At 40.0% G+C, this 23697-nt stretch overlaps 2 protein-coding genes and 2 non-coding genes across 5 annotated transcripts in view; 2 read left to right on the forward strand and 2 right to left on the reverse strand.

Annotated features, from left to right (window-relative positions):
* atxn7l1 (ataxin 7-like 1) overlaps positions 1–7163 on the reverse strand; it is a 30972-nt gene extending 23809 nt beyond the window's left edge. The window contains exons 1-2 of one of the 2 annotated variants that reach the window (XM_026146834.2): positions 6792–7163; positions 6253–6327 (exon numbers count right to left, since the gene is read on the reverse strand). In XM_026146834.2, the coding sequence (XP_026002619.2) occupies positions 6253–6327; positions 6792–6888 (172 nt within the window). In that variant the 5' untranslated portion in view covers positions 6889–7163. Of the gene's footprint in view, positions 1–6252; positions 6328–6791 lie in introns of those variants that run through there. The other variant, XM_026146836.2, reaches the window with a different exon arrangement.
* A 2463-nt stretch (positions 7164–9626) lies between these two features.
* sypl1 (synaptophysin-like 1) lies at positions 9627–22461 on the reverse strand. The gene is made up of 6 exons (XM_026147830.2): positions 22153–22461; positions 21433–21620; positions 12433–12551; positions 12134–12338; positions 11846–12037; positions 9627–11546 (listed from the first exon to the last, which is right to left on the reverse strand). Exons 1-6 carry the CDS (start codon positions 22316–22318, stop codon positions 11415–11417), a joined length of 1002 nt encoding a protein of 333 aa, XP_026003615.2. The 5' UTR covers positions 22319–22461; the 3' UTR covers positions 9627–11414.
* On the forward strand, positions 14759–14870 carry trnal-caa (transfer RNA leucine (anticodon CAA)). The gene is made up of 2 exons: positions 14759–14796; positions 14825–14870. It is a non-coding gene; the product is annotated as a tRNA-Leu (tRNA).
* Positions 15578–15688, forward strand: trnal-caa (transfer RNA leucine (anticodon CAA)). Its single transcript has 2 exons — positions 15578–15615; positions 15643–15688. It is a non-coding gene; the product is annotated as a tRNA-Leu (tRNA).
* Positions 22462–23697: the final 1236 nt, after the last annotated feature.

Below are 23697 nucleotides of genomic sequence, written 5' to 3' on the forward strand. Positions count from 1 at the left end.
ACGGCAGAAAGTACAAGTTAAGAGCAGTAAAAATTAAAGAAAAAAGAAAAAAAAAAACAATAGAATAGAATAAGACAAGATAGAATAAAATACTATATAAAATATAATAAAATACTTTGTTGCACTTGATACTATTACACATCAGGGAGACAGGGAAAGTTATCACTGTGTAGATATGTCTGTGAAGGTTCATTGTGTAGAGTTTGTGTTTAGAACCTACTGTCGCTCACTTAAGACTATACTTTTAAGCACAGACTCGCACACAAAGGAGGAGCTTATGTTTAATTCAGCAAGACAAAACCTCAAGAGACAAATGAGCTGGGGCTAATGGTGGTTCAAACATGGAACGCACATTACAGAACTAATGGGCCAGGCTAGTCTTTGTTGGATACAGGCTATATGCTACAGTTGATAAGAAAAAATAATTCAACTCTGCAGCCTAAAAATTAGAGCTTGAAGCAGTACTCACTTTATTTTAAATGTTAGCAGCAGCAAAAATCTTTGTACACAGTGCACAAATCCCCTGGCACTATTGTATATAATCACTCCTATACCGATACCAATGCAGATGTTTGAATACCCAATACTGATAACCAATATATTTTTTTATTTATTCTTATTGTTATTTATACCCTGCTTTAGCTCTCCAACACACAATGCTTGAACATTTATCCCACAGATAATTAATGCAAATTACATCTAGGACACATATATTACTGACTAATGCGAAACCTTTGTGACCTTTCCAGTTTGGCTTATCTATTTGTGGTTAAGTCAGTTCGCAAATGATGTGGTGTCTTTATTTCTGAGGTGAAACGCCAGTAAATGTGAAAAAAGTTACACGGGGCCCAGACTCATGTTGCTCAGTAATACACAGCAAAACAAAAGCATGGCTATTGCTATTAGGTCTGAGACTGAAAAATACTATGCTCAGAAATGAACTCCCCAGAACATGTCAGCCAAGCCTCATTTAAAAACTTGTTTGACGCTAATAAAAACAATTTAGTTCCATTACCAAAGCCCAAAAAAACTAAAAAGATTTTTAGAGTCACTTTTGGCTTGAGTATGACTTTTCATTCTGTCATTTGTGGTGCAGAACACGTCACTCTGGTGACTGACGGTGCCTCTGTGCATTTGCATAAAAGGTCATTACTCAATAGGTTAACATACAACATACTGAGGCTGTCATTAAGTGATTACTTCAGAGTAATCACTTAATGCTTGAAATGCTTAATAGTCACTGGGAAGCATATTTGGTGATAAAGCAGAATGAAAGCTAGGATATTGTACTATTAAGCAAATAAAACTGACCATAAATTCCAAGCAATGTCTATTCAATCTGATGAGCACTGCAATGGAAAACAGCTCCACATCTGTTGCTCAACAGTTGCAGTAAAGTAGTCGGCAGATGCTTTGAACAAGCCCATCTGGAAGAGGAGAATATTTCCCACACACAAATCGAACCATTGCTCTTGGATTTAGGCCACAATTCAAACTCTCTTCTTCTAATGTTTGACAAACAAAGAACTCCATTTCATTCACCAACAAATAAATTATACTGTTTGCTTTTTCAAAGAATTGCTTGATTGATACCACAGTATGTTAACAGGCCAGCGGTTCTGTGTGGAAAAGCAACCTTTAAATAATGTGAGTGCTGTCAACACATTGATACGAGGTAAAAATGTAATATAAGCAACTGAAGTGAACCGTTTTTTGTTTACAAGTTGATCAGCACAGTTCGTGTCTTTCCTGTGATCGTTTTCGGAGGAAATGAGCACACGCTCTCATTATTAGGAAACTTTTGCCAAGACAACGTAAAACTATGACTCGATTTTTGTTTTCTGGCATTTCGCAAATTCCAATGTATAGAGCAACATCAAAAAACAGAGCACTTTAAAAAAAGAAAACAACAACAAAAAGGAAGTAATTCCCTCTGCAACTGCCAAGTCAAATGCAAACTAAGTGCATATTTCTTCAGTCTGAATTATGTCTGTGTGAGTGTGTGCCAACTGCCACAGTCTGCCAAATGACTGACAGGCCAAAAAAGCAGACTCCAAAAACATCACTCAGTAGTGAATGAGTATGTTTCGCGCAACTGAAGTGATCCATCATTAGTCAGTGATCAGTAAAGCTAATCAGTTTACTATTGCAAAATGAGTGTATGGAAAGAATCCTACACAATATTCATTTAAAAAAATCAAAAACAAAACAAAAGTGGTTACTAAGGAAGGGTTGGTTCACTAACAAAGTATTAAGGCAACTGTAACAAGCAGCAACTCTGCTCTGTGGATAAATCAATTAACTTATCTCTGGATCGCGTTTCCATTTTGCACCATTACCATTCCAGAGGCGGCAATGTGCGAGATTGACAAATTCAGCTTAAGTTGTTCTGTGAACAGCCTCACCAGATAATTATTGCTCCGGCACCAAAAGCTCTGATAGTATAAACAAACTGACTAGCGTTGGCAGGCAGCTAATGTTGCAGAACTTAGTCTGCACACACGCACACCCGTACAGCCAAATTCACCTCTTTTAAAAATGTCCCAGATACAAAGTTCAACATGCTGGTTAAACATTTGATTGGTGCCAACAATAAAACTGTAAAGACATAATGTCACGAAAAGTGTTTACAAATGAGCTGTGGAAAGGTTAAGTAGTAGTTTTAAACATTTTATGATTGCAACGCTACTGAAAGCCACTTCTACCTAACGGTACAGTTTAATTCAGACCATTCCTTTCGAAATTATGTGAACATTAAAAAAGTCTGGTTTAATGTAAGAGTAGGGTTGATGGTTTTACTAGAAAATCAATGTTGCCAGAGTGTATTTACAATTTACCATCCAGACTAAAACTTTAACATTTTCTAATAAAGAACAGAGGAATCAAAGTTTTTCACTTGTTTCTTTTGTGCTTACAGACTTTCATTTTGATGATGCTTCTAATCCATGGTGTTTTTTAAAGGTTATATCTCAATCTCAAGGTTAATTTTTATAGTTAATCAATGATTTATTTTCACAGTTTTCCTCTGAAATTATTAAAACCTTTATTTCTGGTTAAATATAGACTTTTTAATATTTTTGTCTTTATAAATAACATTTGCAAGCATATTTGAGCATACATCGTGTCTGTGCAATCCGGGTATGACAGGATAATAGTCCAAGGAGCTATCATTCAGTTTTCCAAAACTTTTACCACTCAACTAGCTTATACCCTACTTCTATGGCCTTATCAAACCATTTCGCACAAACTAACAACTTCCTGTCTCGGTTTCACAGCCAGTGCTCTTTTAAGGTAAATAAAGGTTCCCTTAAAGGGAATATGTAGTTTCCAGGGACCTCTTTAGTGTGCCTGGCACCAAGTAACCATTTCCTTCAACCATCTGCACTTGGGCTGAGACCTGCTGGCATCCCCAGTTCAGATGAAGCCATAAAACTGGCAGCTAAGTATCGAAGTCTCTTACTATAATACACAAAATCTCTCTGTCTGGTTTTTGTCTGCAAGACACATATCCAAGAATTGATCAACCCAGCTTTTTAATACAAGTACATCCCAGGCCTGAAACTTCTCATCTATATTAGACAATATGGCGTCATCACGATCCTAAAACGACCTATTTGTAGTGTTTATGCACTTATAAGACCTTGTAATACTATCATAACAGTAACATCTAATTCAGCAAATATTGATTATTTTTTATTGTTAGCTTTACAGTATCAGTATTACTATACATCATTAGGCATGACAACTTCTGAAGTAAAAGTTACAATAAAAGTTACATAAATAAAAACAAATGAATTTATGGTAAAAGGGATTCTGAGGCATGAGAGTCAGTCTAGCCCACAAAAATTAAAAATAAATAAATAAATAAAGTAAATTAAAAAAGAGACCTTTTTAACCAATATTTCATTATATGCTTTTTTCTCAGGCTCATGTTATTGACATTTATTACTAAAAATTAAACAATGGAAATATAAAGCCATAATGAAAAAGGACAAGCAGACCAAATAACGCAGTAGTGTGGGTATGTACTAGTTTATTTCTTTAGTCTCACTGCTTGGTAGGTTTTGTTTGCTTCACAAGTGACCCCTTCGCCCATTTATTAACCTCTTTGCAGGTGTTTAGAAACTGAGTGACTGGACTGAGTTTCTCTTGTACAAAAAGTTTTTTGTTTCCGTTTTATGAACTAAATTCAGAAATTCCTGCACGGCTGTCAGAAACTCCAGCGGCACACTTCGACATGACTCATGGCACACCACTGACCCTTGCAACAGCACATCTGGAAACAACTGTTCTTAAACTGTGACTTACCAAACTTAACTTAAAAGTTTCAAACATCAGAGGAAGCGCCACAGACAATGCACAGTATTTTATCATAGCTTATACAATATCATAAGTCACCCTGTAGGTGAGAATGCTGCAAACAGTGTTCCCATTCCAGGTAGGTTTGGTGAGGGACAATTGTTAAAGCATGCTTACAGAGATGCTAAATCATAATACAGTGTAATCAATCATTTTTTATAGCAATGAATACAGTCAAAGAACACCTACATTCACTAAATTGTCACCCAAAACATTGCCATAATAATGTCATGTTTTAGGCGAATCCCATTTCGAATAAAGTGAGTAGTAAACTGCTATTTCAAGATGAAGGACAGCAGAGGCTGCTGGACTAATAAAACTAAGCTGATTTTGGTTGGCATTAACTCCACTGCACACAGGGAGTGAAAGAGAGACAAAAGAGACAACCATAATGACCTGCACCACACATCAGTCACTGCCAAACTGGCCTCCGTATTTAGAAATGTGCACACATGCAGATGAAGTCAAGTGGGTTAACACATAATATATGAATCAATGATGAATCACTTAGTAGTTGATGCAAATTCACAAATAAAACATTAAAGCAATGTTTCCCTGTGTTTGTGAGGCTCGTGAGACTTGTGAGGCTCGTGAGCGTGTGTCTGCATATCACTCTCAGCAGCACTCAGTGTCATGTTGCCAACAGACCAGCAATTCTGGAAACACCGCTCTAGTCTGGCTCTGAGAGAGGGGAAGAGGAGGCATGTGAGAGTGTGTTTGATAGAGTGTGTGTGTGTGTGTGTGTGTGTGTGTGTGTGTGTGTGTGTGTGTGTGTGTGTGTGTGTGTGTGGGAGGGGGCTTTTGGTATTTGACCAGTGAGACTGAGAAGAGTTTCCCCGGCTCTGCATGTGCGTCAGTGTGCTCCTACGAGGGCTACAGCACGCTTAACCTCTCAGGGATGACTCAACTGTGTTAGTGTGCAGCGCGTGCTCCCATGGGTATTTATACATGGTGAGGTGTGAAGGAAGCCCTTTGGCTCTGTCCCTAAGGAGGGTAGCAGGGAGGCACATACTGCCTGCTCAGGGGCACGCTCTTCACATGCACAAAACCGACGGCTGCACACAAGCTAAACCAATCTAACAGATTATGAGTCACTGATTGAAACCATCACCCTCCAACACATAGATACAAATACAACAAATAATAGCCCATCACATTCAAGCATAGTTGTTTGCTGTTGATGGTTTAGGCAGTGTAAATATGTGACACAGGAAGCAAAAAATATTGATCCTATAATTTGCTATAGCTTTGCCAAGACTCTATAGATCACTTAGCAGTTTTTCAATTATATACCTTCCATAATGTTTCAATTAAAAGCTCTACAAAGACATCATCAATGCAGTCTCTTCTTTTGCCTTGTTTGGGGTAAGAATATCTGATGATGGAAGATCCAGAACAACATAGTAGATTCCATTTAATTCCCTACTTTAATGATTTCACAATTTTAGTCTATTTCAAAGTTAGAAATCGAACAAATGTGTTTATGGCTTCTCAAATCTGCAGATTTAAGCCTTTTCTTGTATTATATGCAAGTAAACAAGACTCCCCTTGCTTCTAAACTATATGTCAGTTTCAGTTAAATATCTAAATATATCTTCTTGGTCTCTAATAAATTTGTGTCGGTATTTTTTCACAATTCGAACCTTTTATTTTGAAGCGATTAATCGATCAAAGTAGAGAAAAAAATCATTTTCAGTCCCAGATTACTGTAAAACACACCTGCAATCAGAAAAACACACACACGACCTGTAAATATAAAGTACAGCAGCAGCCATGCAAGATAAATAAGATTTCTGAGAGAAGTGGTCAAAGATGGCACCATTAATGCTCCACAGCATGTGCAACAAAACAATAACAAACAACCACCGTATCTAGTAGTCTAACTTCCCTTACCTTCTCTGCGGAGCTTCACGGCTTCACCAAGGCAGTAAAGCTCTTTCTCGCTGTTATCCAAGGACGGGTCTGCGTCTGAACAAACAAAACAAGCACTTAGAAACACGCAGGGGCTTTCAGGAAACTTTGGGGGGCCCATGCGTGGAGCCCTACTGCCGCTCCTCCTGCTCCGGGGCTGGCTACCACCAGAGGATAGCATTAGCTTGCTAGCGCCTACGCTGGCTTCCTAAATCAAGTGGAGCTGTCAAAGCTAACAAACTTACAGCTGGACAGTTGGGGGATAGCATTACTGCACGCGACAACGACACAAACTCCGAGCGGTAACCGATAGCTTTGCTCGCGCGCATTTGTGCACGACTGTTAAAGCAACACATCAATATTGCATTTCGTAGTAATATTATGACAGTTACTTTGCTGCGCTCTGACAGACACCCTGCATGGTGGAGGAGCTTACTCAACTCAATCACAGACAGTTGGACCACGCACTTCCCGACAGTTTGTCCGCAAAAATAACAACGCTACCCGTCGTGCGAACTTACAGTCAACAAAACGTAATTTAGCCGCACTGACGAAGGAAGACCAAGGCTCGCAAAGGAATGTATCCGGACTTGGTATTTGGCGATCCAGTGTCGCCATTGCTCTTCCTTCTTGTTGCTTTGCTGAGAGCCGTTTTTTCTGCCTCTCCTTCGCACGCAGCAGGCGAAAAACGAAAGAACGAGATATGCTGACGTCGTTCTCGTCAGGCTTCGGCGTTGTCCGGCAACTATCGGCGGGGGCGGTTGAGGGGCTGAAAGACAGGTACAGTATGGTTATTCACCAGTTCAAAAGTTCAGCATAGTTCAGGTAAAGCCAAAAACCCATCATCACCATTTCCATAATTTAAATATTACACTAGGCTTCGTTATAAATAAATAAATGCCTTTTTTTAAAGTATTTTTGCAATAGCATGTTTTAGTAATATTTGCCCTTCAAAAAGCTAAGAAAAACTATCTTCATGGGGGGAAAATATTAGAAATTACCTCGATGTATTCAGCCAATACTGCTAAATTTAAAAATCTATATTTTTAAAGTCCATCTGTCTCTCTACAGTGTTGTGAAAAGTACTCATTATGTCTGAGGTTGTCACGTTTACATGTTTCAGACAATCAAACTAAGTTAATATCAGACAATTTTTGAATATTGATATCATTTATTACAGCAGAAAAGCTATATACACAATTATTATTCAACAATTAGAAATAGACTGGGCAAAAATGACATCATGGGAGAGTTCCAAGGAGAAAACAACTGCTGAGCAAGAAGAACACAAAAAACTCTTGATAATCCCCAAGACAGCATTTCATAAAAATAACATCTCACCAAAAGGCAAAAATGGTGTTGGCAGTGTGATGGAAGTTTTTGGAGTCAAAAGTCGATTAAAATGCAGATATAAATGCTTTTCTGTGACCTTAAACAAGCTGTCCAAGTCTCATTGGCAGTTATCACAAATACTTGACTGGAGTACTTGCTGCCATGGGTGGCACAACCAGTTATTAGGTTTATGGGCCAATTACGTTTTCACTCAGGGCCTAGTAGGTTTGGATTAAAAGCTGCAAACTAAAATTAAATTAAAAGCTGAATTTTACTCAGGTTATCTTTGTCTAATATTACGATGATGTCTGGGGAAAGATCCTTGGTCTTAGTTTATTGGAGGGACAGCTCAGGTTGAGTGGTTTGGGGACAAAGTTAGGGAGGCAAGTTGAAATGGTTTGGAGATGTCGAGAGGAGGGGTGGTGGATATATTCATATATTCAGCCAAGGATGTTGAATATGGAGCTGAAAGGCAGATGGAAAAGAGGAAGACCTCAGAAAAGATTCATGCGAGAAGAGGATGCTAGGGATAGGGCCAGATGGAGGAAGATGATCTGCTGCTATGGTGAACCCTGAAGTGAGCAACCAAAAGAAGAAGAAATCTTTTTATGTTTTATCTCCATTCATTATTTATCCTCATCTTCTCTGAAACACAGTGAACATGTCAGGAACCTTGGCATTATTTCTGGACATTGAATTCAGTTTTGACGATCATATCAATAGGATTGCTACAACTAATGTCTATCACTTAAAATCTATATCTATGGTTAAAAAATTCTTACCTCAAACTGACTCTGAGAAATTGCTTTCATATCAAGCAGGTTCAATTATTGTAATGCTCTCTCCAAATCATTCATAGGATGATTTCAGCTCATTCAAAATGAAAAATGTGACTACACTACCCAGTAATCAAGTTACATCATTTATTCCAGTTCAATATAGAGTTACCTTTGAAATCCTTTGATTAGTTCACAAAGCTCTCAATGCTTTCACCCTCAATTATATACCCGAACACTAATAGCTCAATACAATAGGCTTGTGCAGGTTGAGCTCATGGCATTACAATGACCTCTTGTGGTTAAAAAGAGAAGCTGCATTCACTGTGCAAAGAAGTACCAAACAATCGACTGGTGTACTTTTAAAACATTAATAATATCTTCTGAAGTAAATCATGTTTTTACTTATAAATGATTTTGGATGATCTCAGAGATGAGGTGCTCTTTGTGAGTTTATTTTAAGGTGTGTGTATATATATATATATATATATATATATATATATATATATATATATATATATATATATATATACACACACACATTTTTTGCCAAAGAAAAATAAATCACGATTGTGTCCCTTTTCTCACAATATGTTTGTCGTTTCCAGTATGACAGCGATGATTAGGGATTAAGTACTCTCTGTTACATACACTTCCACTCCCACTTGATTGCAAATCGGTCTTGTGTTCTGAAACCTGAACAGAACAAATGGATTCAGATCACACACAACATACAGTCATCTTTTTAGGCAAATCAGAGGGGGCGTGAGAAAGACAGAGAATGGCGGAGATTACAAGGAAATGACAGCTCAGAAATGAGGGCAAGGAAATTGACTTGATTAGTTTACGCTGATGTGTCAATCAGATGAGATACAGACACAAGCACCGAGTCTGTGCATTCTTACATTATAATCTGTGCTTAAACACAATCCTTCCTGTCTTGCTTCCTGACACACACACACAAAAGATGACTCAGTCACAGTGTTGTGTTTATTTCCCCACATCGAGGTCCAACGGCCGATCAGAAGGTCACAGGACAATATAGGAAACACAGAGTGCTATTTTTACACTCAGCAGAGGACACGCTACTGGTTTTGTGTTACATGCTACTGGTTTTGTGGGGGGGGGGTTTCTTATATAACAAAAACTTTAGTGACACAAAAGTGAAATAGTTCTTTTATTTTAAAAGGCTTCTCTTGTGGGAATGAATGTAGGCTTGCATTCATACAAAGACTAAAAGAAACGTCCTCATTTTTTTGTTTTTTTATTGGAAAAAAGTACATCCAAATTGTGCATGTGACAGAGTGCATTGCATAAGAAAAATTGGCAGGTTAAATGTAAAGGAATCATTAAAAAAAAGAAGAAGCTATAGCTGATTACAGGAGTGCAGTGGCATAACCAGTACACCAGACACTTGCTGTTTCACTGAACTTTAAAGTTAAAGGAATAGAAGGAATGAAACCACCCTACACAGAGACAGTCAAAACACAATAGAAAGGACAAGGAGAAAAAATAATAATAATCAAAAAACACATCTGGATATACTGAAAATGAGAAATGATACAAAAATACGACACAGTACTTAAAACACAATACCAGCTCACCATTTGGTCTGGGGAAAAAAAACCAAAACAACTATGGAGAACAGGATGGACTAGTTTAAACAACGGCACAATAACAGGCTTAAAAATCACATAAGAGATATGTAGGAAGCTTAAACCAGGATAAAAGAAAATAGCGCTTTGGCTGAATATTTTCGCTGCAAAAAGTGATGAAATTAACAAGAAAGTTGAAAATGCTTTAACTGGTACCTTTGAAGAAAAGTGTGACTGCACTGCATTTGGATTAAAGAAAGCAACTCTCAAGTATTCTTCATGGATTTATGCTCACAGTGCTTAAAGAGACAATTCACATCAAAAATCAAATTTACATATTTGCTTAGCTGACTGACACCGTGACAGGATGTAAACAGACAGGTTGTGCCCTGTTTGTTGGACACATGGTAGTACGCCTGGGGAAAAAAATGTATATTTGATTTTGAGGGTGAATTGTTCCTTTAATGCAACATTGATAAAATCACACAAGCACCTCATCAGTGCAAAATAAAAAGGTCCTAGACTACAGTTATTTTAACCTTGGAAATAAACTAGGTCAGGCTGCTTGCCTGTTTTTTACAAAGAAAAATCCGTAAGGATAAATGGTTGGCATGAGTCGAGTTTCATAGAGACTTCAGTGATTCCCTCTTTCTGACACTAGATGGTATGAGGGAGTCAGTTAACTGATGTAAAAGAAATGGTTTTGGAATGAGGCATATCTTTTTAATCTACAAATATTTTTGAAAAATGTGCAAATACAAGGCAAAATGTATATTACATTTTGCAATATCGATCACACTCACTTTTGTAAATAAACACATTTAGTTACGGTTAACAAGGAGTCATAAAATGTGCTTTTCACACTGCCCTTAAAGCAGATGATCTTAGATCTTAGAAAATAAAATGTCCAAGTGTGGTGTCACAGAGAAAGGGCTGAGCACCTTATGTTCATCTGTGTAAAAATAAGTGTAATAAACCTCATAAACTCCAATACTTCTATGAAGACCAAATCAGGTCATAGGATTCGATCAGCGGCGCATTTAAAAGGATTTGGCATGCTTGTTGCATTGGTGCTGCTATTGTGTGTGGATGGCTTCTTGTCTACCACCTGATACCACATCAGGTCATATTGGGTTACAAAACACCAATGCAAATCTGTACTGCTGCAAAACTTAACTGCAGTCAGCAGTTTAATATGAGCTACCCATTGATCCTTCACTTTGTGTGTCTTCATCACTTTCACAGAGTATTTGTGTGTGTGTGTTTATGTGTTAAAATCTCTTCATTTCTCCACGTGTACTTAACATGCACGCATACTTTTTGTATGTGTATGTGTGTGTATGTGTATGTGTGTGCGTGCGTGCACTTAAGGGTGATTTTCTGTATGTGGCATGTGCATGTTTTCTGTGTTTTGTACTGAGTCTTTGTGTGTATCTGTATGTTAGATTGGCGCAGGGACCTGGTGCCTTCCTGGTCCAGGTTGGGATGAAAATTTCCGGGAGTGCCAGCGAGTCTCTTTGTACACAAACCAAGCATTGAACGCCCACACAAGCATGTTAAGGTAGCCAAACACCTGGATAATATAGACAAAAAAATAATCATTAGAAATATTTTTTTTATATCAATGCAATATTTAGTAATGTTAAAACCAATATTTTTTTAGCTTTCAAACACACAAAGCAGAAACAGATTTCCCGAACATTTGTTGCCATTCCAAACATGCCCTCTGGTGGACAAACGATGAAACATCAATCAAAGGTGCTGCTCCTGTCTATTCTATGCTTTACACATTTTCATTTATTGGCACTTATAAATGCTGATAATCATATATCAGCAAACAGTTAATATCAGCTGATTATTATTTCATCTCACCACAGATATATTGAGGGTCCGCATGTTAGCAAACTCCGTGACCTCACAGGTGATGTTGCTACCCTTACAGAGTGCCAGCGTGCCACTGATGCCTTCAGTGTCTGTGGCACTCTTTACATTCTGCAGGCCTTTAGCCCAGGCGGATGAACACACCAGCCACAGGAAAACCAGGATCGCTGTGATCACAAAGTCCTGGAGAGGAGGGTAAATACATGAACAATTTCAATACATTTCAAATCAGGCCTTGCATCAACTGGGACGATTACAGGAGGCAAGATCAAGACTCACAAAAATGGGTCCAAAGTCAGAGTCCTTGTAGACGTGCATGTAGCCTAAATACACCAGCAGAGCTGCCATGCTGTAAAGGAAGCAAACAATGCCAACACCTACAAAGAACTCCGCCGAGGAGGCCGAGTCTCCCATCATGTGTGTTGTAGTGACAGAGTGGTTACAAAGGGTCGTATTTTTATCAATGAGCGGGAACTGGCTTAACCTGGGAATGATACAGAATAGACAGAATAAATGGGTAATTTCTTATATAATTAACTTAAACTGTACGTGAAAATTAAATATGTTGAAATGCTCACCTAAATGGGTATTGATACATGGCATTGAGAGTTTCATTACTGCCATCGCCACAGAGGATAGATATGACGTTCTTCCCTGAAAATCCACCGCAGCAGCCAAAAGCAAATATGGCTGTGAGCTGTTTGGACAGTAAGAAGATAGTGGCATGAGAAAAAAGTTATTAATAACATCAAAACCAGGAAAGCATAGGCTCTGGAGAATTTCTAAGTGGTGGGATTATGATCAGCATGTTCAATATAAAGAATTGCCTGAAAAAATACAACAACTGAGCAATTTTTACAGGATCATAAAAGAAGAGTTTCAAGAATTTGAAAGAGAGGATCAAATATTGGGTCAGTGACTTTCTATTTGCCATTGAAAAAAGATACAGAAAAAAACATGACAGCACAAATCAAGTATTTCCTTTAAAGAACCACATCATTTTTTCAAAACGTAAAAATGTGACTTGCATGGTTTCACTAATCCTGCCACTCAGCTCTTAAATTCTTTCTTGCAGAAAAGCATCTGATTCAGCCTGCTGACCATGTGACACTAATGCTCCCCTTTAAACCAACACAAACAGAATTCTTTTAGTGAGGGTGGCTGCCACTCAGCTCAACCTTTAAACAAGGTTAACCAGTGATAATAGAAATCACTGAGCAGCATGATGGGTAACAATGATTTCAAGTGAAAATAGGCACCATGTGTCGCGGAAAGGTTTGTATTTTAGTGCAATAAATAAATATCTCTTAGATTTATGACTTTTAGATTTTTGACTGCCCTGTGACCACCAATGTTGCATTTAACAGTTAATATGGTGAAGATCACAGCAAATAGAGGCTTCCATGTTTGCACATCTAGCAGACATGCTGCAACGATATGCAATAGTAACTTACATTTGGAATTCTGTATCTGGCTTCACGGTAATCTTGAAGTAAACTTCAATTTCCTTTTTCCTCTGTTTTGGTCTCCACCGACTATTTATGGAAATCTGTGGGTCTTTCTTTGGCTAATAAATATTACACTAAAATTATTATCTAGTTACTAACTTTGCTTGTCTCTTGTGGTAATCTTATATGCAACCATATTTTTGTCCTAAGCTACTTTAAACTATCTCTTGGGAATGCCTTGGTGTCCCCCTGGAAGAGCTGGAGGTGGCAGAGCATTGGGGTGTCTGGGTACTTCTGATTAGGCTGCTGCCCCCACAAGAAGGATGATTTTGTAAAAGGCTGTAAATAAATGATGACAGTGGCTTTTCATGTCTTTAAAAAAAGGGTAATTGAGGAAGCATTTATTTACTCAAATGCTAGTTTCCAGCCTTTTCAAATACAGGACAATGTTAATTCTGTAAGTGCAGTCCCATTGGGTGCGAAATAGGAGATAAAGCAGGGTAGAGTGTTTTTTAGTTACAGTGGTCCCTTGCTATAATGCGGTTCATCTTTCGCGGTCTCGCTGTTTCACAGATTTTTTTTTTTTTTGGTGCAATTTTTGCATGTTTTTTTTTCTTTCAGCGCATTGTGTTCTGTGTCCTGATTGGCTGTAGACCATTGTCAATCAATCTCGTGCCGTGTCTCCTGTACAGTACAGAATGCGTTCAGTTTGTCAAGTTGACATAAATCTTTGATCGCTAGTAGTTTGACTCTGAAGAGCTGTACTGTATGTTTGTAACTTTTCTCCCCAACGAACACAACAATGTCGACGAAACGTTTTGCACCCTCAAAGGCAACCGCGGGTGCCTTTGGTTACATTCTATAATACTGGACTTATTTTTTTAATTAAACAACTACAATAGAATGATACACAAAAGCCTGCTGCTTCAGGTATGCAACTCACTCTTTGATCTCTTTTATACCATGTTTTCAAACCCTTTAAATCCATAATTTAGTCCAGATGAGTTTGCAAGCAGGAGGCATAGTACCATTAGCTAAACTAAACTGAGACCAGTGTTGTAACATTGCTTCACAGCCCAGCTAGCTCATATGGCAGAGCATGAGACTCTTAATCTCGGGGTCATGGGTTCAAGCCCCATGTTTAAATAATTGAGTGACAAAGAAAGGGAAGAATTAGTTCTTGCTTCCACTATGAGACTCAAAGCTATGTTGCTGTCAGGCAGTTTATCACTATGTTGATATTTTTCTATGACTATAATGAGAGAATGAATTGGAATGGAATGAATGGAATAAATTCTAGCTGACAAAGACAGGCATGTCAACATTTCCATTTTCCCTCAATCACGTTTCGTATTGATCATCAATACAACCCCAGAAGAGAGAAGGGCTAAAGTTAGAATTGTTTGCTTGTTTTTGTAATGTCAATCTTGACTTAGATGACACCGTCAGCTAGCTTGTCAGGATGGCCGAGCGGTCTAGGGCGCCAGACTCAAGGATAGATACCGTCCACAAAAAAAGGGACTTCTGGCCTCCAAATGGAGGCGTGGGTTCAAATCCCATTCCTGACAAAATTTTTACTCTCCAATTTCAATCAAGCTGTTTGATTACAACTCATGGAATGATTGACTCTTTTTAAAATGAATCATCAGCTCCTTTGTTTCATGGAGTTTGAGAGGTTTTCTGTCCACCACAATGCAACAATGTTGATTTCCTCCTGAAGATGGAGGCGTAGTCTGCAAACATCAACACAGGTTTCTTTCCATGTCTGTGAAAGCAGTCAAGGGTGCACAGAGTGAACAGGAAGAGGGCTGAGCATACAACCCTGAGGGGGTGGAGGAGGTTTAACTGCCTGTGCAAACTGTCTGAAGTCTGTTTGTGAAGACATCCAACTGCAAAGTGTGATACTTAACTAGAATGTGCCACTTATTTCCATGGAGAAACATGGACGAATGCTTAGCTAAAATCAGCAAAAGGATTTTTGGAGGGAAATGGCATACTCTGTGAATTTGTTGAGTTTTGAATGAAAACGGAGCCCAGCTTCTGTAAATATGTAGGCACAGTAGTTTCTGATTTCAATCTGTTCAGTGATTCTGAGTCTTATTCATTTTATATCCCTGCTACAGAAAACTGACCATAATTAGAAAGGATAGAGAATAATGTTAGATTAACTCTTATACCAGCCCTCTACATCCTTAGTCACAGCAAAGTGAAAAATACATTGAGATTGTGCAAGTCTTTAGGTGTAGTTGTGATGTCATGAGTCCTTTTGACAGCTGTCAGGATGGCCGAGTGGTCTAAGGCGCCAGACTCAAGGATTCACTCCTTCCTCATGAAAGGGACTTCTGGTCTCCAAATGGAGGCGTGGGTTCAAATCCCACTCCTGCCATGCCCTTTTTCTTCTCACATTTAATTTACGTTTATAAAACTTTGTGAGTAAAAACATATTGAAAAAGGTTCATCAGCTCTACTAATCTACATCAAATTGCTTTCTTTTAGCTGAAATCAGTAGTCAGATCCTTAGTTTTGTTTTCTGTTAAGCAGTAGGTTGTTTTCTGTGCTCTGTACTACAAATTGCTGATTTCCTCCTGATACAAAGTCTCATTATTGTCACTCTGGATGATGTAGTACATAAACCTTCCCAACAGGTTTCTTTTCTGGGTGCCCCATGATTCTCTGAGTGTGCAGTGCCCTCAATTTCTAACTCACATCCACACCTTCACGTGGCCGCCAGAGACATTGATGAATACACAGACTCAGTCTGTGGATTTATCAGGAAATGCGTGGAAGATGTCGTCCCATCCAGAACAGTCAAATCCTTCCCAAATCAAAAACCCTGGATTAACGGAGATGTTCGCGCGGCACTGGCGGCACGGAACACCGCCTTTGCCTCCGCGAACACATCGGACTACAAACACGCACATTACCAACTCCGGAAGACGATCAAAGCAGCCAAACGTGAGTACAGGGACAGGGTGGAACAACAGTTTGACAACCCTCGGAGTATGTGGCAGGGACTAAACACGATCACAGACTTTAGAGGGAAAACCAGCACACCGCAGACCACGGCCTCTCTGTGTGAGGATCTAAACGTATTCTACGCTAGATTCGACACAGCGAACACCATGAGACCGGACAGTGTGCGCACCGCGGATGACGTCAGTGCGCACACTGTGTCTGAGGAGGATGTGCGGAAGTGCTTCAGGAAGGTGAACGCACGCAAAGCTACTGGTCCGGACGGGATTCCCGGCCGCGTCCTCAGGTCATGCGCGGCTCAGCTGGCTGGAGTGTTCACGCACATCTTCAACCTTTCCCTCTCTCTGTCTGTAGTCCCAGCCTGCTTCAAAATGGCCACCATCGTCCCTGTACCCAAATCCTCCACCATCTCCTCATTGAACGACTGGCGACCTGTAGCCCTGACCCCCATCGTAAGCAAATGCTTCGAGAAGCTGGTCAGGGACTTCATCTGCTCTGCACTACCCGACTCACTGGACCCTCTACAGTTTGCATACCGCCACAACAGGTCCACTGATGATGCCATAGCCCTGACACTACACACTGCCCTGTCACACCTGGAGAAGAGAGACACGTATGTGAGGATGCTGTTTGTAGATTACAGCTCAGCATTCAATACCATCGTTCCCTCGAAGCTGGACAGGAAACTGCAGGATCTAGGACTGAGCAGCTCCCTCTGCAGCTGGATCCTTAGCTTCCTGTCTGACAGACGCCAGGTGGTCAGACTGGGCAGCATCACCTCATCCCCCATCACACTGAACACTGGTGCTCCACAGGGGTGTGTACTGAGCCCTCTCCTATACTCACTCTACACCTACGACTGCACAGCCACTAACAGCTCCAACATCATTGTGAAGTTTGCGGACGACACTACAGTGGTGGGTCTTATCACCAACGGTGATGAGACGGCTTACAGGGAGGAGGTCAGCGCCCTGACCCACTGGTGTCAAGACAACCATCTCACCCTCAACGTCGCAAAGACAAAGGAGTTGATAGTGGACTTCCGGAGGTGCAGAGAAGTACACACCCCCATCACCATCAACGGCGCTGCTGTGGAGAGAGTGAGCAGCTTCCGGTTCCTTGGCGTACATCTGGCTGAGGATCTTACGTGGTCAGTACACACAAACAAAACAGTGAAGAAGGCGCAGCAGCACCTCTTCTTTCTCAGGAGACTGAAAAGATTCGGCATGAGCCCCCGCATCCTCAGGACCTTCTATCACTGTGCCATTGAGAGCATCCTCACTGGATGCATCACCACCTGGTATGGCAACAGCACCGCCTACAACTGCAAAGCTCTCCAGCGAGTAGTGCGGTGCTCTGAACGGATAATTGGAGGTGAGCTTCCCTCCCTCCAAGACATCTACAGGAAGCGCTGCCTGAGGAAAGCGGGGAGGATCATCAAGGACTCCAGTCACCCCAGCCATAAACTGTTCAGACTGCTTCCATCAGGAAGGAGGTTCTGCAGCATCCGGTCCCGTACCAGCAGACTGAGAGACAGCTTTTTCCATCAGGCCATCAGACTGCTGAACACGTCATAGACACCTCAGCTTCACTACTGGAACTTTAACATTATGCACTCCACACTGTATATAAATGCCACTTGTTTTGCACATATTCAACTCTGTATATTTTATATATTTTATTATTATTATTATTATTATTTTTTTTTTTTTTTTTACTATTTAATTTGTAAAAATGTGTATACACACACACACACACACACACACACGTAGGAAAATATTTAGTATACACATCCAGAAATGCATACACTATTATATATTGTACATATATTTATTAGTTTCAGGTTGGCCATTCTTGTATTTTGCTCGTTTGTGTTGTTGTGTTTGCACATCTCTGTTGCTTGTGGGGCTCGCACACAAGAATTTCACTCGCATGTGCTGTGCCAGTGTGCCTGCACATGTGATGTGACAATAAAAAGTGATTTGATTTGATTTGTGATTTGACCTTGCTTGTTTACTGTGAAGTTGCACTAAAATATATTCTAAGGGGAGGGATGTTCAGTTTTTTAATGATTTATAGCAGGGGTAGGGAACTCCAGGCCTCGAGAGCCAGTGCCCTGCAGGTTTTAGATGTGTCCTTGATACAACACAGCTGATTTAAATGGCTAAACGACCTCCTCAACATGTCTTGAAGTTCTCCAGAGACCTGGTAATGAACTAATCATTTGATTCAGGTGTGTTGACCCAGGGTGAGATCTAAAACCTGCAGGCTCTCGAGGCCTGGAATTCCCTACCCCTGATTTATAGCCTGCATGTATTTAATTAGCATCCCATTTAGTTACAGATGCAGTTTGCTAACCCTCTTGATCATAGATGTTCATCAACATGCTTCCTTGGACTATGAGGATTTTTTTAAATAAATGCTTTTTAAAGACCAAACAATCCATTCGTTTTCTTCCACTTATCAAATTCAGGATAAGCAGATGAAGCTACAGCACTCTGAGAACCCAAAGAAGCAGAACATGACATGAAACAAACTGAGGTTCTTTCCCCCACCATCACCAAATTAATAATACCTGAGATAAAGGTGGATGTGAACTGGCTCTGTATCTCCTTGTACAGGGAGTCTACAGACTGAAGGCCAGGAAGTGGTTTGCATCATGAAAACAAAGAAATGGCCTTTGAGCCCATAGAGAATGTTTCCTTATACAGAAAAACATACAAAAAAATCGGCCCATTTAGGAGGACACACCAACTAAAACCTTTACAATACTTCAAACTCACTTCCTGAATTCTGTTTTGTCAGCAAAACTGTATCACACACGGTCACGCTGCAAAGTGCTTTCAACGGGGGCAGCTGTCCTTTAACGCTTTATGTACACCACAAACCCCCACACCTCTAGACTTCTCTCCAGATGTTTCTCCAGATGTCACTGACTGCCACTTCCTGTTTTTTTTTCTCTTTTTTTCTTGGCTAAAATTACATACTTCTCTCAAATTGTCTCTGCCTTTATGAACTACTGCAAGGGCCAGCATAGCCCAAACACACATTGGCATCTTCTTAAAACACTGTGACTCTCTAAAAACTGTGGCAACACAGCAATACCTTATCAGTCCTTAGTCTCCATTTGTTTGGCATCCAAAACATCTGCAAACCCCTCAGTGCCAAATTATGGACATTCCTGAAACTAGAGCTCATAATCGAGCTGTGAGGGAGAATAAACAATCCACACACACAGCACCTATTCATAATACGCAGAAGAAGCTACCATTTATTTGTTTTTTTGTATGTTATAAAAACGACCTGAACTGATAAGGAAAGAGAATTAAGTGCTTGCAGAAGGAGGGGTCTGTACTTTGACAAGCTGTTAAGGAAAGACAAATTTCCCAAAAAGTTAGAAACGTTGGCAGAAAAGCAGTATAATCAGCACTTCATTTCTCACACAGTAGTCGCAGAGCTCTGGTCAGTCTGACCACGAATCCCAAATCCACTTGAGTGTGTGCACACCTATTCGTGTCACTGTGTTTCCCTCCAGAGGCCCTGCACAAACTGGCTCTCCATATTTAGCCAGAGAAATGTGGTGGAGTCACGAGTCCATAAAGAGAGAAAAAACGCTTTATTATCATTCTTATTAAACAACGATGAGGGAATGGGGGCATCCTTGTAGCGTTTGTTATGCTGAAGACTCCTCCCTGTGTCCTACTGTGTGGGAGATAACATCTTGGGTGGTACGACTGTTCAGGACGTGCCAGATATGAGTACAAATAAAGTGGCATTTGATTCAATAAACAATTTATAAGGGAGATGAATTCTGGATAAAAAACAAAACCTGTTTGATAACCTTCAGTTTTCATGTTACATTAAATTTTGTTCTTAGATCTACTGAACGTGCTATCACCTGAAGGCAGGATACTTTCTGTAGGCTGTCTGTAGGATTGTGTGTTTAAGAGTTTGCGGGGGATGCCCACACACACACACACACACACACACACACACACACACACACACACACACACACACACACACACACACACACACACACACACACACTAATTCCATGTTAAAAATATCTTTTAGTGGGAAAAATTTGGTTAGGATGTAGTGTTTGTCACAAAAAGTGTATCCATCCATTCTTTGTTGCTTATCAGAGTCTGGATTGTAGAGTCCAAGTCCAGGAAGATGCCCCAGCCAACTCCTTCAGCTCTTCCGGAGATTGGTCAGTGGGGGGGCATTCCAAAGTCAACCAAGAGATGTAATCTTTCCCGCTTGTCCTAGGAGCTCCTCCCAGTAGGACGTGCCCAGAACACCTTTCACAGAATAACCTTCATATTGTGTCCATGTCCTCTCCTGGACTATTAGCACCATCATGTCGGTTAAACCTCTTTATTATTGTGTGAATACCTGCACACGTTTCATCATCTAGCCCCACGTAAATGAGAAATGACTTTGTGTTGTATAAAACCAACACTTTCTGAGTCAGATGACTGAGTGTTACTGTTGCCATAAAGCTCTTCCAGCCTGTGTGTGTTATGAAAAAATAGAACAGCTGAGGGAAAGCGTTGCCGGGCTGGATTCCTGACCCAGTTATGCAGAGAACAACTGATCGCTGGACTTTCTGCAAGAAATCTCCTGCATGTTTAAGTGAGTGTACGTGTAACTGAAACGTTTCAGCCACAAGCAGTCACTCGGAGGTGAATTATTGGTAAAAGATGCATTAATATGTAACTGTGTTGTCTGAAGGGCAGGCAAGTCCAGCTGCACTAATCTGCACCACTTCAGCAGACTTTCTTGTGTCCTAGAAAAATGCTGTACACATTTGTCTAGAGCCCTTACATTATTTCATTCTAACCATATTAGTGCTTTTATCTTATTTCTTCTAGTGTTATAATGAACAACAATTAACCTTACACATATATATACGTTCTTCTTGGCTTAAATTCAAACCTCAACCAATGTTTAATCAAGTTGTAGTCATGCTTTTGAGGCTTAATCTAATAATCTGCTATAACGTTCTAACTAGTGTTTTTCTTTCTTCTGTAGGGAGAAGGGGAAACCCAAGAATCAAGGAAGAACTGGACCTCCCTGTCCTGTGGGTAGGACCCACACTCTCCCTGAAAACTCAGAAAATACGCGTACAATAGTTTGCGTCCAACTTACCCACTCCACCAGTTTGACGAAGCCGAGGGGCTCCTTCAGGGGCGACAGGTTTAGTCGAAATCCGGTCATCATGATTGTGCTTTTCTGATCCAAAATCTTTATCCAGCTGTTTCTAAGCTGTGGATGTTGCTCCAACAAGGGAAGGAAAAGGGGGAGTAGACAGAGTGACGTGGTCTCTACTGCTAACGCTGCAAAAAAACAGGGAGCAGATTCAGTTTTACAATCCAACTTCTCATCCCACCAAAAAGGAGATCCAGTGTCTCTAGCGTGGAAGATAAAACGTTCCACTCGTTTAATAATCTTTAAAAAAAAAAAAAAACAAATATTAATTTGAATGTCCTTATTCGTCATCTTTTTTTTTCTTTTTCTTTTTTTAAATTTCCAGTGTAGATCCGCTCTGCGCTGGTGCTGATGCTCAGATGGAGCGGATACGCGCGTAAAGAGTGCCAAAACTCACTTTGCCTTTGATCAGAACGCGTGCCGTGTATTTGGTTACAGGAAAATCATGGCTAAAACAAAAGAGAAAACCTTTTTAGTTTGGGGTTTTTTTTGTTGTTGAGAGAAGCGTACTTTCCCCCGAGCCAGGTAAAAAAAATAAATAAATAAAAACCGCAAAGACAACTTGGAAAACCCTACAGCTGCGAGATAAGTACCGGGGTTTTACCGCAGAAAACCCATGCAAATTCACACCAGGAGGCACGAAAGTTATCGTTAACTCACTTCTGAGTGCCAAAAAGTATCGAAAGTGTCCTATTGGGTTCTCACTGGATCCATTCTCCAAAAAGCTGCCGCCCCTTGCGCCGTTTGCACCAACTGTGCACCGCCCCTTTAGTGCTGACTGGGTCATATGACTCTTAGCAAAGTGCAAGGGAAGAATTCTTGACATTTATTTACTATTAAGGATGCGGTGCAAGGACCCGTTAAAATAAAGGGATATTACGCCACATTTTCCACAGCAAGATTCAAATCTAAGGCGTTCAGCACATGTTTGGAATCACTGGACAAAAGCAATCAATTTCTCATCATATCATATCAAGTGATCTGGGAGGTGACTAGACTCTTGCACCTCATCTCAGATCACTGTTCAGACTTTTAAAAGTAGCGGACCCAGAGTAGCGGTGCGCTTCTAAATAAAGCTGGGGTTTTCGATTTTCTTGGAAGGTTGAATGTCTGACCGGGAAAATTCACGGGATGGGAAAGCGACTGGAACTGTGGTTCCTGAAGTCATTCTCAAGCTATTAGGCTGATATCAGGCAAATATGCTAGATCATAAGGTGCCCCAAGTTATTCTCTAGCAGTAACATATAATTAGTAACATGCTCGTGACGATTTTTTGTATTAGTTTTTAGCTTTTTCAATCAAACCAAGGAGCAGTCGCCAGAGCTATAAAATTAATCGAATTTAGAAAACTGCAGTGCCTGTAATGACCACTCGGGGTTGGCTCTAAAAGCAGATAGAATCACATACAGTAGATCGATTCCTGTCAAAAATGTTCAACTTTACAGAATTAAAATTATAAGAAAAAATCCAAAACAAACTGATGCAGTCAGAGTGGCTACATTCAAATCCATCCATCTGAAAATTGTATTAATGGAGTGTGAGGAACACAAAGCCTGCCTGCTCATTTAGAGGAAGAAACTGCAGGAGAAGGAATTCCTATGTTCAAATCTTTACCGCAGATAATATAAAAGCTGGAAATAACCACCACGATGTCACCCATTAGTTAGTGAAATTCTGTTATGAAGCCTTTATCTTGGGCTTTCTATTGTGAAACCACGTGTGATGGACGAGGAGTTGTTATAATTGGCAAGTTGTTAGCCAGTGAGAATATCCTGCCTAAGCCTTAGAATGACCATAATTTACAAAATGACACTAACGCCCTGTTCAATTTGACTTTAAACTTGTGATTAAACTTAAGTTCGTGATGAAACTAGGAAAGTGTTTTCTGAGGTCACAGAAAGGGAGAAGAGGGATGTTTTCCAGAAGTCTTCCTGCACCCCTCTGCTGGTGATTAAAGTGAATGCAGGTTTAAGGCACATTTGAATTGTTTTTTACTTTTCAGTACTAAAAGCTGCAGTCATCTTTTATACTATTAACTTTATCAGGATTTTAAATTTTCAAATAAACATTATAAAGTCAGCATTTTTAACTCGTTGAATATACAAACTGTTCCAACCTGTGATTAAAGATTTACTAGGTTTAAAGAAACATTATGATTCAGGAGCTGCTGTCACTTGGAGAAAGAAAACAAACACCAGCCTCCTG

This window comes from Astatotilapia calliptera, chromosome 17 (assembly GCF_964374335.1).
Source record: "Astatotilapia calliptera chromosome 17, fAstCal68.1, whole genome shotgun sequence".
Taxonomy (NCBI): Eukaryota; Metazoa; Chordata; class Actinopteri; order Cichliformes; family Cichlidae; genus Astatotilapia; species Astatotilapia calliptera.

Coding starts and splice junctions, on each gene's coding strand:
- sypl1 (XM_026147830.2), bottom strand. CDS start 22,318: ATGTCAAGAATTCTTCCCTTGCACTTTGCTAAGAGTCATATGACCCAG. Junction 12,339..12,432: donor ATGTATCAATACCCATTTAG/GTGAGCATTTCA, acceptor TATCATTCCCAG/GTTAAGCCAGTTCCCGCTCA. Junction 11,547..11,845: donor GGACCCTCAATATATCTGTG/GTGAGATGAAAT, acceptor TATATTATCCAG/GTGTTTGGCTACCTTAACAT.